At 43.9% G+C, this 12,962-nt stretch overlaps 1 protein-coding gene across 16 annotated transcripts in view; it reads right to left on the bottom strand.

Annotated features, from left to right (window-relative positions):
- Nucleotides 1-5,487, bottom strand: part of PLEKHA5 (pleckstrin homology domain containing A5) — a 173,144-nt gene extending 167,657 nt beyond the window's left edge. For all 16 annotated transcript variants that reach the window (XM_068948409.1, XM_068948402.1, XM_068948429.1 and 13 more), the window contains exons 1-3: nucleotides 5,202-5,487; nucleotides 4,993-5,069; nucleotides 1,971-2,028 (exon numbers count right to left, since the gene is read on the bottom strand). In XM_068948409.1, the coding sequence (XP_068804510.1) occupies nucleotides 1,971-2,028; nucleotides 4,993-5,069; nucleotides 5,202-5,299 (233 nt within the window). In that variant the 5' untranslated portion in view covers nucleotides 5,300-5,487. The remainder of the gene's footprint in view (nucleotides 1-1,970; nucleotides 2,029-4,992; nucleotides 5,070-5,201) is intronic.
- Nucleotides 5,488-12,962: the final 7,475 nt, after the last annotated feature.

Here is a 12,962-nt window from a genome sequence, read left to right as displayed (position 1 = left end):
CACATCTTCTCTAGCACTGCTAGGGCTGAATGGTAAGCAACTTTAAAAGGAGAAGCTGTCATCGGGCAGAAGCTTAAACTCTGCCTGAGAGGCTACATTTGTGGAACACAAACACATATTTAACTAAGGATGCCAAACTGGTCATACCATGTAAACCTTTCAGTAGACTTGACATTATTATCCCTACTATCTTCCTACACCTATCAAATTACAAAGGAGTGTTGTTTGTGCAACATGTTCCCAGAGATGCAGCACAAATTTTAAATATAAACACAGCTCTTTAGTGTTGACTATCAGCAAAATTATCAGCTAAACGTATACCCTGACAGTTATGACAACACCTTGAACACAAAAATCTTACAGAGACAAGAGTACACAAGCAAGCTACCACTCCCCAAATCTGTGCATAAGCTGTCAGCATATCAGTCACTCTGCAGTAGCTGTCCACACGCATGATTTTACTCTTCCGTGAAAAATGAAGTTGTTACTTTCAGATTGAATTAGTTATCATAGAATAAAGCTATGAACAATACACTGGCTATACTGGCGGGAAAGTATACGAGTGATTTTTCTTTCAAATGCATTATGTACATACATAAACGTTTTTAAGTCTCCCTCTTCCGTATTTAACATTCTGAAAAGAAAGCTGGAGACAAAACCCTTAGCATGTTCCTGTCCTCAGCCTGGTGTAATTTTCATTGTCTGTTATACAATGCTACTGTAACATAAGTTAAAAGAAGGCAGTACACAACAGTGAAACAAACTGCAGTCTGTTAACAAGAAGGTCCTTTCTAGACAGCGCGGCACCAATTCTGATTGTATTTTTAGAGCATTATCCTTTAGGGTTTTTTTTTTTTGAAGTTTGTTTACAATTATAACCAAACATCATCATAGCCATACGGGAAGACCTGCCGTGCCATGTAAAATAAACTAAATGTTTATATAATACACATCTCACAACATCTGCAATGCAACCTAAACAGCTTAGCCACCTTTTGCCCAGCATTGTTTGCAAGACACAAAAAAAACCTACCTGCAGTCTACAACCTCTATTACTGTTAGCAAACCTCACTCCCAGCAGTTATTCCACCGGTAACACTTTAAACTTAAGATGACAAACCAAGCACACAGTATAGTAAGCAAGAATTCCTGAATGAATCAAAAAGAATCTGTAATGTGTTAAAGGTCCTTAAATAAGCAACAGCAGCATATTAACTAAACAAATATATCTAGGCACCACTTTAATTTTTTCCAGATAAGGGTGGTCTGATCATTTCAAGATGAATAGCTTGTGAGAAGTTTGTATAGATCTGACTAACATGATCTCTGAACTTCTACATAAGAGTCCTATATCTATGTGTCTAAATTCAAAAACCAATCCAGTGAACCTATCAAAGCAGACGCACTCCTGAACACACACTAAAAACCTAGATTAAAAAAAATTACTGGAAAAAAGATGTTAGAAGCAGATATAGAAGGTCTGCAAAATAACAGTCACATTGAACCTTCCGATTGGTTTTAATCAAATAAAAGGTAATTACTAGAGAACAGGGTTGAATTAGGAGTCTTCCTAACAAGAAAGTAAGATCTTGCCTTTCTGAAAGCATTTAGAGCACGACACTGTATACACAAGTGTCAAATAAACACACAGACAAATTCAAGATATTTCTTGACTTGCAAAGGCATTTGTTGCTAGATGGTCACACTCACAGCAGAGATTTCCTTTGGCTCAACTGTGAATCCTTAAGCAGCTGTAATTAAAAGTATTTATACCAAAACTCAAGAAATTGTTTTAGCAATGCAGAATTTATTAAGCAAAGGGCTGCACATACTATGGGCAAGCTTGCATACTCCTTTTAGATTTATAGCATAACATTTACATTTAGTTTGGAATATATTCAAGACTACAGCAACATTTAGACAAACCAATTTAAAATTATAGTATTTTGACAGATAAACATTCAACTTACTTTACATAATATCTTGCACCTTCAAAAGTATAAGCTTCTTCCCAACCAGTGGGTAAGTCTGGAAAATACGCAACAAAACATTCTAATTAACTTTTGAAATTATGCTACCCATACTGGTCTACTCCCTAATACTAAGGCAGTTAAAATATTGTGCATCTTTTGCTACATATAGAAAGCACTTAGTCCTATTAACATACACTTTAAAGTTGGCTCAAAAGACTTTCAACTTCAACTCTGTAATCTAAAGAGAAACAACATGATGAAAACCTGATTTGAATTTCTCCGTCTCAAGTAAAAACAACAATAAGGTTTTAAGCGTGTCCTTGTTTAACAATGTTCCTTCCTTTGACCAGTAATTAGAAATTATGATCATCATCAGTTCCTTCTGCTTCAAATTTCAGTAGCATCAAATTACTTGATAGATACAGAGATCTAAACATAACCAATTTACTGAGTTTACGTTACATGCAAGTCACAAGCATCTTAACACGCATGATACCAACTACACCACAAAGCTATCTTGTACTAGCCGTAATTCCACCACTGATGTGACTAACAAGTGTTCCTGAAGCGTTTACAACTCTATTCAATTTTATATGAAAATTATTTTCACTGCAAAGCTGGTGGAGGAAGTGTGTACACTTTTTTTCCTTCTCTGCTGAGTACCAGTCTTAAGAGTCAGGAGCTCACCTATAAAAGAAATAAATCTCCATGGAAGAAACCAATGGTTTGTTACTTTCAGTTAACAGATTCCCGAAGTAATGGAAGCTCTGAAGATGCTGGACACATCACTGCCTTTAAAAGTGTGTCTCAGTTCATAAAAAACAGTAATTCATATGTAGGACTCACTCACCTAATTATAAAAGCAACAATATATTTCCCCACTTAAAAGGGGAAAACTACTCAGTCTGGACTATGTGATTTTTCTGGTTTACTGATTTGCTCTGGCTGCCTTTTTTATTTCACTGCTATCTTCTCTAAAAGGGGAGTGGGGAGGGAGGAAATCAAGGTGTCTTTTGGTAGCAGCACAGGACAAAGTACAGCAAACAGGAAGTCTCTCTAGCAGAAGTATTTATGACTGCTATATGAACTTTGCAGAAAGAATACCTTTCTAGGACGGAATATCTCAAAGAATGAGAAGCACTTCAGTTCTAAAAGGACGACAAAGCTTTCCACATAGTCCAGTAAATACTCATAGTATTATTTAATAAAGAGCCTTATAATAATATACATTTTCAAAAGAAGCATTATTCATTCCAAATTTCTCTTGATATAAACATATTTTGACTAGGTTCCAAAACAATGGCCAGAATAAAACAAGATATAAAGCCCAGAATTAATCTGTTAGATTATATTGGGAGATTAATTAACATACACATGAAAGAGGAAAAAAACAGAAATGGGTTTGTTTGGTAGATGCTTCAATGTCCGATCTACAAATCATTATCAGTACATATAAGGTCATACCTCACTCAGTGTTCGGAGCTAAGTTTAATGTACTTGATAATAACCCTCCTAACTGTATTTCCTTTCAAAGGCACTTAGTGCCAGGAATGAATAAGAGATTTAGAAAATTACTGAGAAATAACCATCAGCCAGCAGAGCCAGTGGTACCAACTTGAAAGAGAAATGAATACACAGCTAATGTTAATGTCCAGCAAGCAAAGCACCTAACATACATCTGCCCCCATGCCTATCATTGAAGATGAAGGACAGCTGCTCAATTAATCTGAGGGAAAAAAAAAGGGAAAAGAAGAGCCTAATCCCAATCAGTAGTTCTATTTCCTGGCTTTCAATGACTTTTTACAAGCTACAGCCCTTCACTGCAGATAAAATTGTAAAGTTGCAATAGCCAGAAATCTATGCTCTTCAAACTGTTCTCACCTCACAAACGAAAGATGCCCACAGTTTTCTAAAAGACTGTTTATAATTTCTTTATGCATAAGTATTAACCAAATGTAAAAAGTAAATCATCTGATATAGTCAGTTGCAGATTTTCCTGTGATTATCCAAGTGATTACACACACAGAAACAACTGCACTTATAACTATGCTCCACCACCTCCCAGTGGCATAGGCAGCCTGTGTGCAGCTCCAGCAGTCGGAGTCTAGCTCTGGGTCTCCGGAGTGTCTGCTGTAAATCCTCCTCCTCCTCCAGCACCTCCTGCTGCTACTTCTCCAGACTGGAACAAACAGCAGTAGCAAAGACAACTGATTCCACCCTCCTCCAAGTTATTCCTAACGTTCCAGTCTCTTTTCCTCCTACCTATTCCACCTCTCTCAGTCACTTAGAAACCACCCACACTCTCAGCCTAGATGGAAGTAGAGAGAGGAAGAAGGTTTCTAGGTGACTACGCTTAGTGGAATCAGCCTGCTCATCTCTAATATACCTATCATGGTTATATCTACATATTGCTGGAAACAGAATTAAAATGCGTGGTTTAAAGCTGAAATGAGAAAGGATGCTGTGTAGGTGAATAACCTGGGTAACCTGTAAAAAGCATGAGAGAAATAAGGAGCTTCTAATGGCAACGACACAACATTATCGGGGTGATATAAGGCAACCAGAAAAGAGCAACAGAAAAAGAAGAGACTACACAGCACAGGGGGGAAAGGAAATCATTTTAAGAAAGAGATGAGGAACACATTAATGCCCAGCCAGACACGCAAGGCTGCACCGTCACTTCATTCTTGCTCAACCCATGGACAAACAACTGCGAGAAGTGAGGGGACAGCGGGAAAAGCGGGATGCGGAGTTGCCCGGGGTGACCGCAGTGGCACGAAGGCGGGCTCGGGGCGCGGGGGGCCAGCGGCTGCCGGCACTGCCAGCGCCAGGGGGCTCCCGCCGGGCGGACAGGGACCCGTGGCGGGAGGCGACGAGGCCGCCGGGCCCGGCGAGCCCCCGGGGAGAGCGGCGGGGGAGGAGGCGGCCGAGCCGAGCCGGGCCGGGCCGGGTCGGGCCGAGCCGGGGGCTCCCGCCTGCCCGCCCAAGCCGCCCCTCGGTCCCCGGGCGCGGCTCTTACCTGCGCTGCGGCGGTGCCCGGTAATCACGGCCTCTCCGGTGAGCGGGTGCAGCCAGGTCGTGCTCTTCGCCTCCTCGCTGCGGGGACACACACACACACACGGACCGAGTCAGGCAGGCACGGCACGGCGCCACCGCCACCGCCTCCCCCCGCACGCCCCGCCCGGCCCCGCTCCGCTCCGCTCCCCTCCTCGCCGGCCCCGCACTCACTTGATGAAGAAGACGCGGCCGCCCTGGCTGATCCCATAACTCCAGCTGCCGGGCAGCGCCCGCAACCGCTCCACGCTCAGCTCCGCCGGCGCCGCCATGGCCGAGCCGCCGCCACCCGCGCAGCCGGGGAGAGCGGAGGGGAACGGGCGGGCGGGGAGGGAGGGAGGGAGGGAGGGAGGGCCGCGGGCACGAGCGAGCGCGTCCCCGTCGCCGCCGCGGCCAGCACCTTGGGGAAGGGGGAGGGAGCCGAGCGCGGCGGGAGTGGCGAGGCCCCTCTCACTGCCCCGCCCCCGGCCCCGGCCCCGCCCCGCCCCGCCCGCCGACGGGGGCGCGCGCAGCTGCCGGGCTCGGTGCCCGCGGGGGCGCGCCGCCTGCTCCAGCGCCGCCGCTCGGCACGGCGCCGGCCGTTGGGGCGGGGCGGGCGGCAGGCGGCGGGGAGGACCTGGAGCTCGGGCAGGGGAGGGGAGGGAAGGGGCCGCGCCGGGCAGCATCCCTCCAACCCCCCCGGGCCCTCGCGGGGGAAGCCGAGTCCCTCGGCGGCTGGCCGGACCGTCCCGCGCGGCGGAGGCAGCCGCAAGGAAGGCGCGGGCTGCAGCCGGGGCCCGAGCGGCAACGGTCGTGCCAGGGGCGCGAGCCGGGCGGGGAGGGCGGGCGCGCTCCGTAACGGTCGCGCTCCGTAACGGTCGCGGCCCGCGAGGGGGGCGCTGCTTGTCGTGGGGGAAGGTCGGGTGGTTCCCGCCTCCTTCCCCCCCCCCCCGCCCCGAGACCTTGCAGCGGGGACTGACACAGGCATGTCTGTTTAGCAGATCCAGAGGTAAAGCCAAAAGGGAGAGAGCGAGAGAGAGAGGAAAAAAAAAAAAAAGCACTTCATCTCTGCAGGAAATGAATCCCGCACTTCTTGAATCTGGGATCAGTTTCTTGACCATCGGCGGGCCCTGCCTTCCCCCGCGGAAGTGCTTACATGCATCGCAAATCTCAGCGTTTTAAAGTACAAATGTGAGACACCATAGCTGTTAATCTCCCGTTGGGTCTCTAAAAGACACGCATTGCTACAGGAAATTAAAACTTTTGTCGAATTTCCTCCAGGGGTGTGTACGCTCTTCTTGTACTCTCAGCTTCAGGATTTTTTTTATTTCCCATGTGAACATGTAGACTTCAGAAGCAAGAGTAAAGAGATGCCATGGTTTTCTTTTGATATAAGCAACACCATTTCTTGAACTGACTGCCTTTCCTCTAAAAGATACCAAGGATATGACAGGCTTTTATTCACATGAATAATCTGATTGAATGTGCATTTATACATAGCTATGCACACCCTTAATTAGAGTTACAAACACAAATGTAAATTATTGAAACTGCTGTGGCCATCACCTTTCTAAGGGAAGCTTCCCTTACAAAACCACATTCTAAATGAGGGTAAACCTGGGAAATCTGTTACTAGTCCTGTATCCACCAAAAAATTTGAAATTCACAGCTGACGGTATTCTGCACAGCAGCTGTCCTCCACTTGCTCCCCATTATGCACATCTTCTGAAAAATGAAGTACAACAAAACAAGTTACTATGTGACTTAGTCCTCACCAAGGCTTTGTGGGCAAAGCCTTAGAACACAGTTGACCTACACAAGATATTTCAGACCTGGAAAGCAGCGAACATGAGAGCAAATTTAGTTATCTTTTTGTAACTGGATGTAAGATAAGAGTTCCTCTCTGTCCAACAATACTCCTCATTTTCACTTACCACTGACAGCATCTGAGATTTATAGACTACCTGGAAAAGATATAATAGAGAAAGCACAAGTTATCCTATAAACAGCTCCCTTCCCTTCTAAGAGCAAGAGCCTTTAGATGATGAGTAAAAGTGAATAATGGCTCCCACTGACGGGCTGTGGAAAGCTGCCTGGCAACAGCATGGGGGAAACCACATGCATTTTGGGCTCCTGAGGTAGTTATACCCTGCTCGTTTCTTCCTCGTGCGTCATAGCCAGAGCAAATGCTTACGATCTTGAGAACAGTGTATACCTTCCACCATGCAGAGTCAGTTTTCTTCTTTAGCAGAGAAGGACATACAGCACAGCTAGACCTATATTGGCTCAGATCCATAAAATCAGTTAGGCATTTGAAGTTGGATTTGGCTGCATAAATCCTGCTTAATCCCAGCATGTGCTTTGCCAAGCTTCTTCCTTAGGCAACTGAATTTTGCCAGTACCTTTCCTTGCAGCCTCGTTTCTGTTTTGCGTATGTTTAGAATTGTTGCCATCCCGGTAACACCAAGAGCCTAAATGTGTCAAAGCCTAGCTGGATTCCCAGGCAAGACGTTCCTCTGCAGAGATCTCCCACAGAGGCCTGATGAACTAGGTGCATTCGGGCTATGCCTAACAAGGAATTACAAGGAATTAGTTTCTGTCATCCCCGAGAACCAAGCAAACCTCTTCAGCTAGAAGGAGAAAGGGTTTTTAGATCCATGTCACTCTTCCCAGGAAAATGCTTTAGCTCATAGCTATAAGGTATTCTGAAGCTGAGACTATCCTACCACCCTGAAGATGCACCTCCTCTCCCTGCTGAAGTCATACTTTGCAAATACAATTAATGGGCTATCTGGAGGTAACATGACTTGCTAGTCTCATGAACAGGAAGCTCATCCAGAGAATGATGGAAAATCTTGGTTCTACTCCATTGTTCAAGGACTCTTATATCTCTTACGTTGAACAGTCATTGAATAAAATCTGATATTAGTAGTTTTGGAACATATGGAGGACACATTACAACTGTATTTGCCGGAATTAATCCTGCAAGATGCCATGCACCATGAACTCACATTGATATCTAGGAGCCCTGGGTTTTATCATTTTGTGGAATGGAGTTCATGAATTGCAAATAGCATGAGTGAAAACATATTTGCATCATTTGCACAGGCTGGTGCTACTGAGGTTAACAGCTTTTCTTTCTGAAGACTGCTTTTGGATCCATAGTTAAAACTTTTGCCTCAAACTTAGTGTGAAAGTTTGATAAAAACAAATCACACATTAGGTTTTCCCAAAGTTCACTAAGCACAATTTTTCTACAGTCAGATAAATGCCTGAGCATTTTTAAAGAGTATTATATTATTATTAATTATTTAAAAATATTTAAAATCATTATTTACAAAAAGGTACACTTATGTCTCCACTAAGAGGAATGAAACTCTGTTTTGAAAGTGCCCATAACAACTCTTTGTATTATTTAAAGTATTACATATTTTACCTTTCATATAATTCCTTTTATTTTAAAAATGAACCAATGAGTACAAATTTGAAACTGATTTAGTAGTTGAGTAAGACGCAGTGAAATCCGTTCAGATACTCCCATCTGGCCAACACTAGCTTTTTGCAGAAGAGATGAGGACTAGGACGTTCAAGCAGTGGCCATCATTGAAACAACTGTACACTACCTTTTGCATGTATGGCAGATATATCTGCTCATATATGTGTTGCTGCTGTTGTCACTCATGGGAAGTGGATGCAGCATGTGAAGCAAATTGTTATTGCTTTTTATGTGTGTCTGGGATAAGAGGAGAGCCCTCCCACCAGTGTATTTGTCAGCCATCCCCTGAGAGTCTGGGATAAAGTTAAAACCTGCCTCCTCTGAGCTCTTTCCCAAGGTTTTCCATTCCCACCTATCTTTTTTTCTTCCTTTTCACCTCTCCAGGACAGGAGATTTCCTAGCAACTCTCTTGGGGTCAAGGGAAGACATAAAAGCACAAATTTTACTGATGTTAAGTTGAAAAAAAAATCTCAGATGAATAATGTGTACAGAATCAAAATATTTAAAATTCCAGGGGCAAAGGAACCCTGCCCACAAAACAATACATCCCTTTAACTAGGATTAATTAAAAGCCACCATTGGGAGAGCATTCATTGAACAGACTCAGTGAATCCACCCACACCTCTCCCAAAGAGACAATGAACGTATGATGAGACAAACTTAAAAAAGGCTAAGCAAAGCATTTGACAAAGCCAGTAGCGTCTGAAACTGAGAGTGGACTGCAGTCCTCACCTGAAACCTGTTCACAGCTTTGTGTTTGCCAAGGTTGATTCTCCGTCTTCGGTCAGTGTGAATCAAATAGGAGGAAGTTATTTCATGGAGCCTATAACTTTTAACTTTTTATGCTATTTAATGAGCAAGACAATATAAAGTTTAACATTGCAAGAAAAGACCATCACTGAGGGTGCAGCTTTATGTTGCACATTCTAGTACGGGAGCTGCTTTTGAAGAGCGGGTTCCTTTTTGCCCCATCCCGAAAGGCGAGCTTCTTTTACCCCCCTGGTAATATTAAAGCCCAGGGAGAACTGAATCTGCTTGCTCATCTGATAGAAAATAAATCAACAAACCTCTCAATTCACTTCCATCTGATCAGTAAGGTGATCCAACTCATCCTGAGGTCACCTGATAACTGGATCTAGTACATGGGCAAGGAAGAGCAGAAACACTCCTTTTGGCTGCGTTCCTCAATGACAGAGGGAAGGAATCAACAAATATGTTGGTTGACATTCTCTGGAGTCAGGGTATCTTTGTGTAGACGCAAGAATCAATTAGCCTAGGTTAGAGGAAATAAGAAAAAGAAACATGGTCTCTGCAGACACTTCCCTTTGGTAGAATTCTCTGCCTCTCCTTTGCTATAAATAAAGAGCCTGATAACAGTTCAGGAGTCCTGTCCGGTAGCTGTGAAGGCTGCAAGTTCTCCTAGGGGTCACTGGTACAAGTGGCACAGTAGTTCTGTTCTCCGTTAGTGTAAAGCTGCAGTCTTGTCGGAGAACAACGGGAGACAAGCACATCCGATGATGATCAACAAGTCTCAGTTTATTCAGAATTATCTTATTACTTATATAACAGAGTTAATTAGCTCATACATATTGCAAAAGCCAAGCTCCTTATAGGTGGATACTGTAGAAGGCTATAGTGGATACAGTAGAAGGCTATGCACTTTTCCCAGGACATTGTTATCTATATTGTTTTCTGGTGTCTAAGCCAAGAGCCTGTTTCTATCTCCTGCTGCACATTTTTCTATCCTAGATTGTACGGTTCCGTGCCCTGCCTACGTGTCCAGCTGCACTTAAGCAGGTCTTGTGAACTTGTTCTCATGCCCCTTGTCACGTAGCCAGTATTCAATAATATCTTCCACATTTCCCCCTTCTTCTTTTAATAAAAACAAATTATTTTGTGTTTTATGGATCATGTGTATAACTATATTCTGTAGATAGGCTACAAAACAGGGTAAAAACAATATAATCAACAAAACCATCAATCCTATACCTATTACATACATAATCATGGTCTTAAGCCAGGGACCAATACCGAGAGATGATAGTCAGGTATCAAGCGGGTTAGTTACAACAGTAATATCCTTAGTGTGATTCTTAAGCCATTGCAATTGTTTGTGAATTGATTCTGAATTAGAGGAGAGATTAAAACAACACATGCCCTCAAAATCTTCACGACCATGTCCATGAGCCAATAATAAAAAATCAATAGCAGCTCTATTTTGAAGTATCTGATGTCTGAGATTTTCCATGTCCTGTGCTAGTTCATTCAATATCTGTGTTGTTACGTTTGATTGCTTAACCATCCAACATGCTAGTTTATTTATAGTACGAAGCGCATGAGCAGCACCTACCCCTGGAACAATTGATGCAAAAAAGTTAGCCGTGGGTCCCCAGAGTTCTACTTGATCATTGCAGTCAGGTGTGAGGGTAGCTACAGATCGTTTATCACGGTGTTTTTTATTAAAAAGGAATTGTGATATTACAGTAACATTTGGTACAAAAAGAGTCAATTTTCCCAGATAACATGGACCACCATGAGCATACCTGGGTATTCCTTGCCAGGCTCGATCACCGCAAATCAAATAGGTGTTGCCAGGCAATGCCTTTGCACTGTCATTAGCCCAAATCTTTGTGTCATTTTTCCCCCAACCATAGGTTCTATAAGCACCACACATATATGTTTTGTTCCAAAAGGGATAGCTCCTGGGTGTAAGCCATAATGTAGGATCATTAACATTTTGCCTATAATCACCCAGTTCAACACATCCTGATTCATTTGCTGAACTAGTCAACATTCTGCTACCTAAAAGCCCGAATTTCTTGAGGATCCCAGGGTAATGTTTTGTTCAATGCAGCTAATAATTTGGCTGTACATTTACTGCTATCATCTGACCTATTACATGTGGCATTGGATATTATTGAAAAATCAGTTGTATTATATCCGGGTATTCCAACCAAACATGTACGAAAAGGATCAGTGGCAGAGGCCAATGCCAAACAAAAGGAAGTAGTATGCGTTTTGTTAGCCCATGTTACCCATAAGTTTGGTGGAGAATTGAGATACATAGCAAAAACGGTATTATACACAAATAAGATACAGTAGACCCAGGACCACATGGTCGCAGTAATATTGGATCAGCTCTTCTTCAATCACCGTGCCTTTCTGTTGAGTCTGTAGAACTTTGGGGATCAAGTACAGGTCTTGCCCATCTTGCAGGTATCCAAAGAGGTCCTCGATCCTTATCAGTTGACCACGGCATTCCCTTTGTAAGTTGTTCCAATGGGACCAATTGGGCGATGCGTTGTCCCTTGGTTATCCGTACGGGAGGAAATGGGGTATATAACATTATCATTATTTCTCCGGTGTAATCAGCGTCAACAACGCCAGGTAAAACAAAGAGTCCCAGCATTGATGCCGATGACCTGCCGAGCAATAATGCTCCCACAGACTTATTTTGAATCACAACAGGGCCATACACCCCAGTGGGAATTCGACATGGCTGAGTATTTAGGAGACTAATGTCTACAGCGGATGCCAGGTCAAGTCCGAGACTCCCTCTTGTTGCTGGTCGGAGGCGAGAGGTGTTACTTGTTGAACAGCAGCTACTTGTGTCTACGCGCGGCTGCTCCGATTCACGCTCCCAGTGGAGTTTCCTGAACGATGGCGGCAGGCTCCAGTGTTATGATTGTCCGAACGGCACTTTACACACCAAACACCGGAAGCGGTGCACTCTTTTCGGACGTGACCCAAAATTCCGCATCGAAAGCATTTTACTCGAACAGTTCCTTGAGATGTCTTCTGTCGAGTAACGACCGACGCTTGGAGGGGTGCAAGAGCTGCTAACACTTGAGTCTGAGATGCCTTAGCTTGTTCTTGTAACCCAACCCCCAATTGCTTTATAGCCTCTACTACTAAAGCTTGAGGTCCAGTGGGCACCTGAGCCATCCTTTCTAATGCTTCCTCTATTGTCCAATTGGCACCAAGAGTGCTCAAAATATTACGAGTAGTAGTATTACAATTTTGTAAGGCACACTGTTTTAATAAGGCTCCTCGCATATATTCAGGAACCCCAGCTCTCTCTGTAGCTGCAGCAGCCTTGTCTATGAATGCCCCAAACGTTTCGTCCCTGCCTTGTCTTATACCCATATAAACTGGAACGCCCCCCGGTTCTTTCACTCGATCAATAGCTCTCCTTACTAGTTGCATTGCCTCTCTCAACTTATCTGGACCTATCATTGCTTGTGCTTCAGTGCGTAAAACCGGTCCAAGTCCCATAAGCTCCTCTACGGTCACTCCATGCAACGGATCCCCAGGCTGTCTCTGAATTGCAACTGATTCATGCACTAAACTCTGCCAATGAGCATTAAATAACAATTGCTGATGCTGGGTAAATATCAATTGAATTATCCCTCGGCAGTCAGAAGGTAATAAAATTTGTGTACTCCAGATATAATCTAACA

Source organism: Struthio camelus, chromosome 1, assembly GCF_040807025.1.
Source record: "Struthio camelus isolate bStrCam1 chromosome 1, bStrCam1.hap1, whole genome shotgun sequence".
Lineage (NCBI taxonomy): Eukaryota > Metazoa > Chordata > Aves > Struthioniformes > Struthionidae > Struthio > Struthio camelus.
This window is presented reverse-complemented; position numbering and strand designations above follow the sequence as displayed.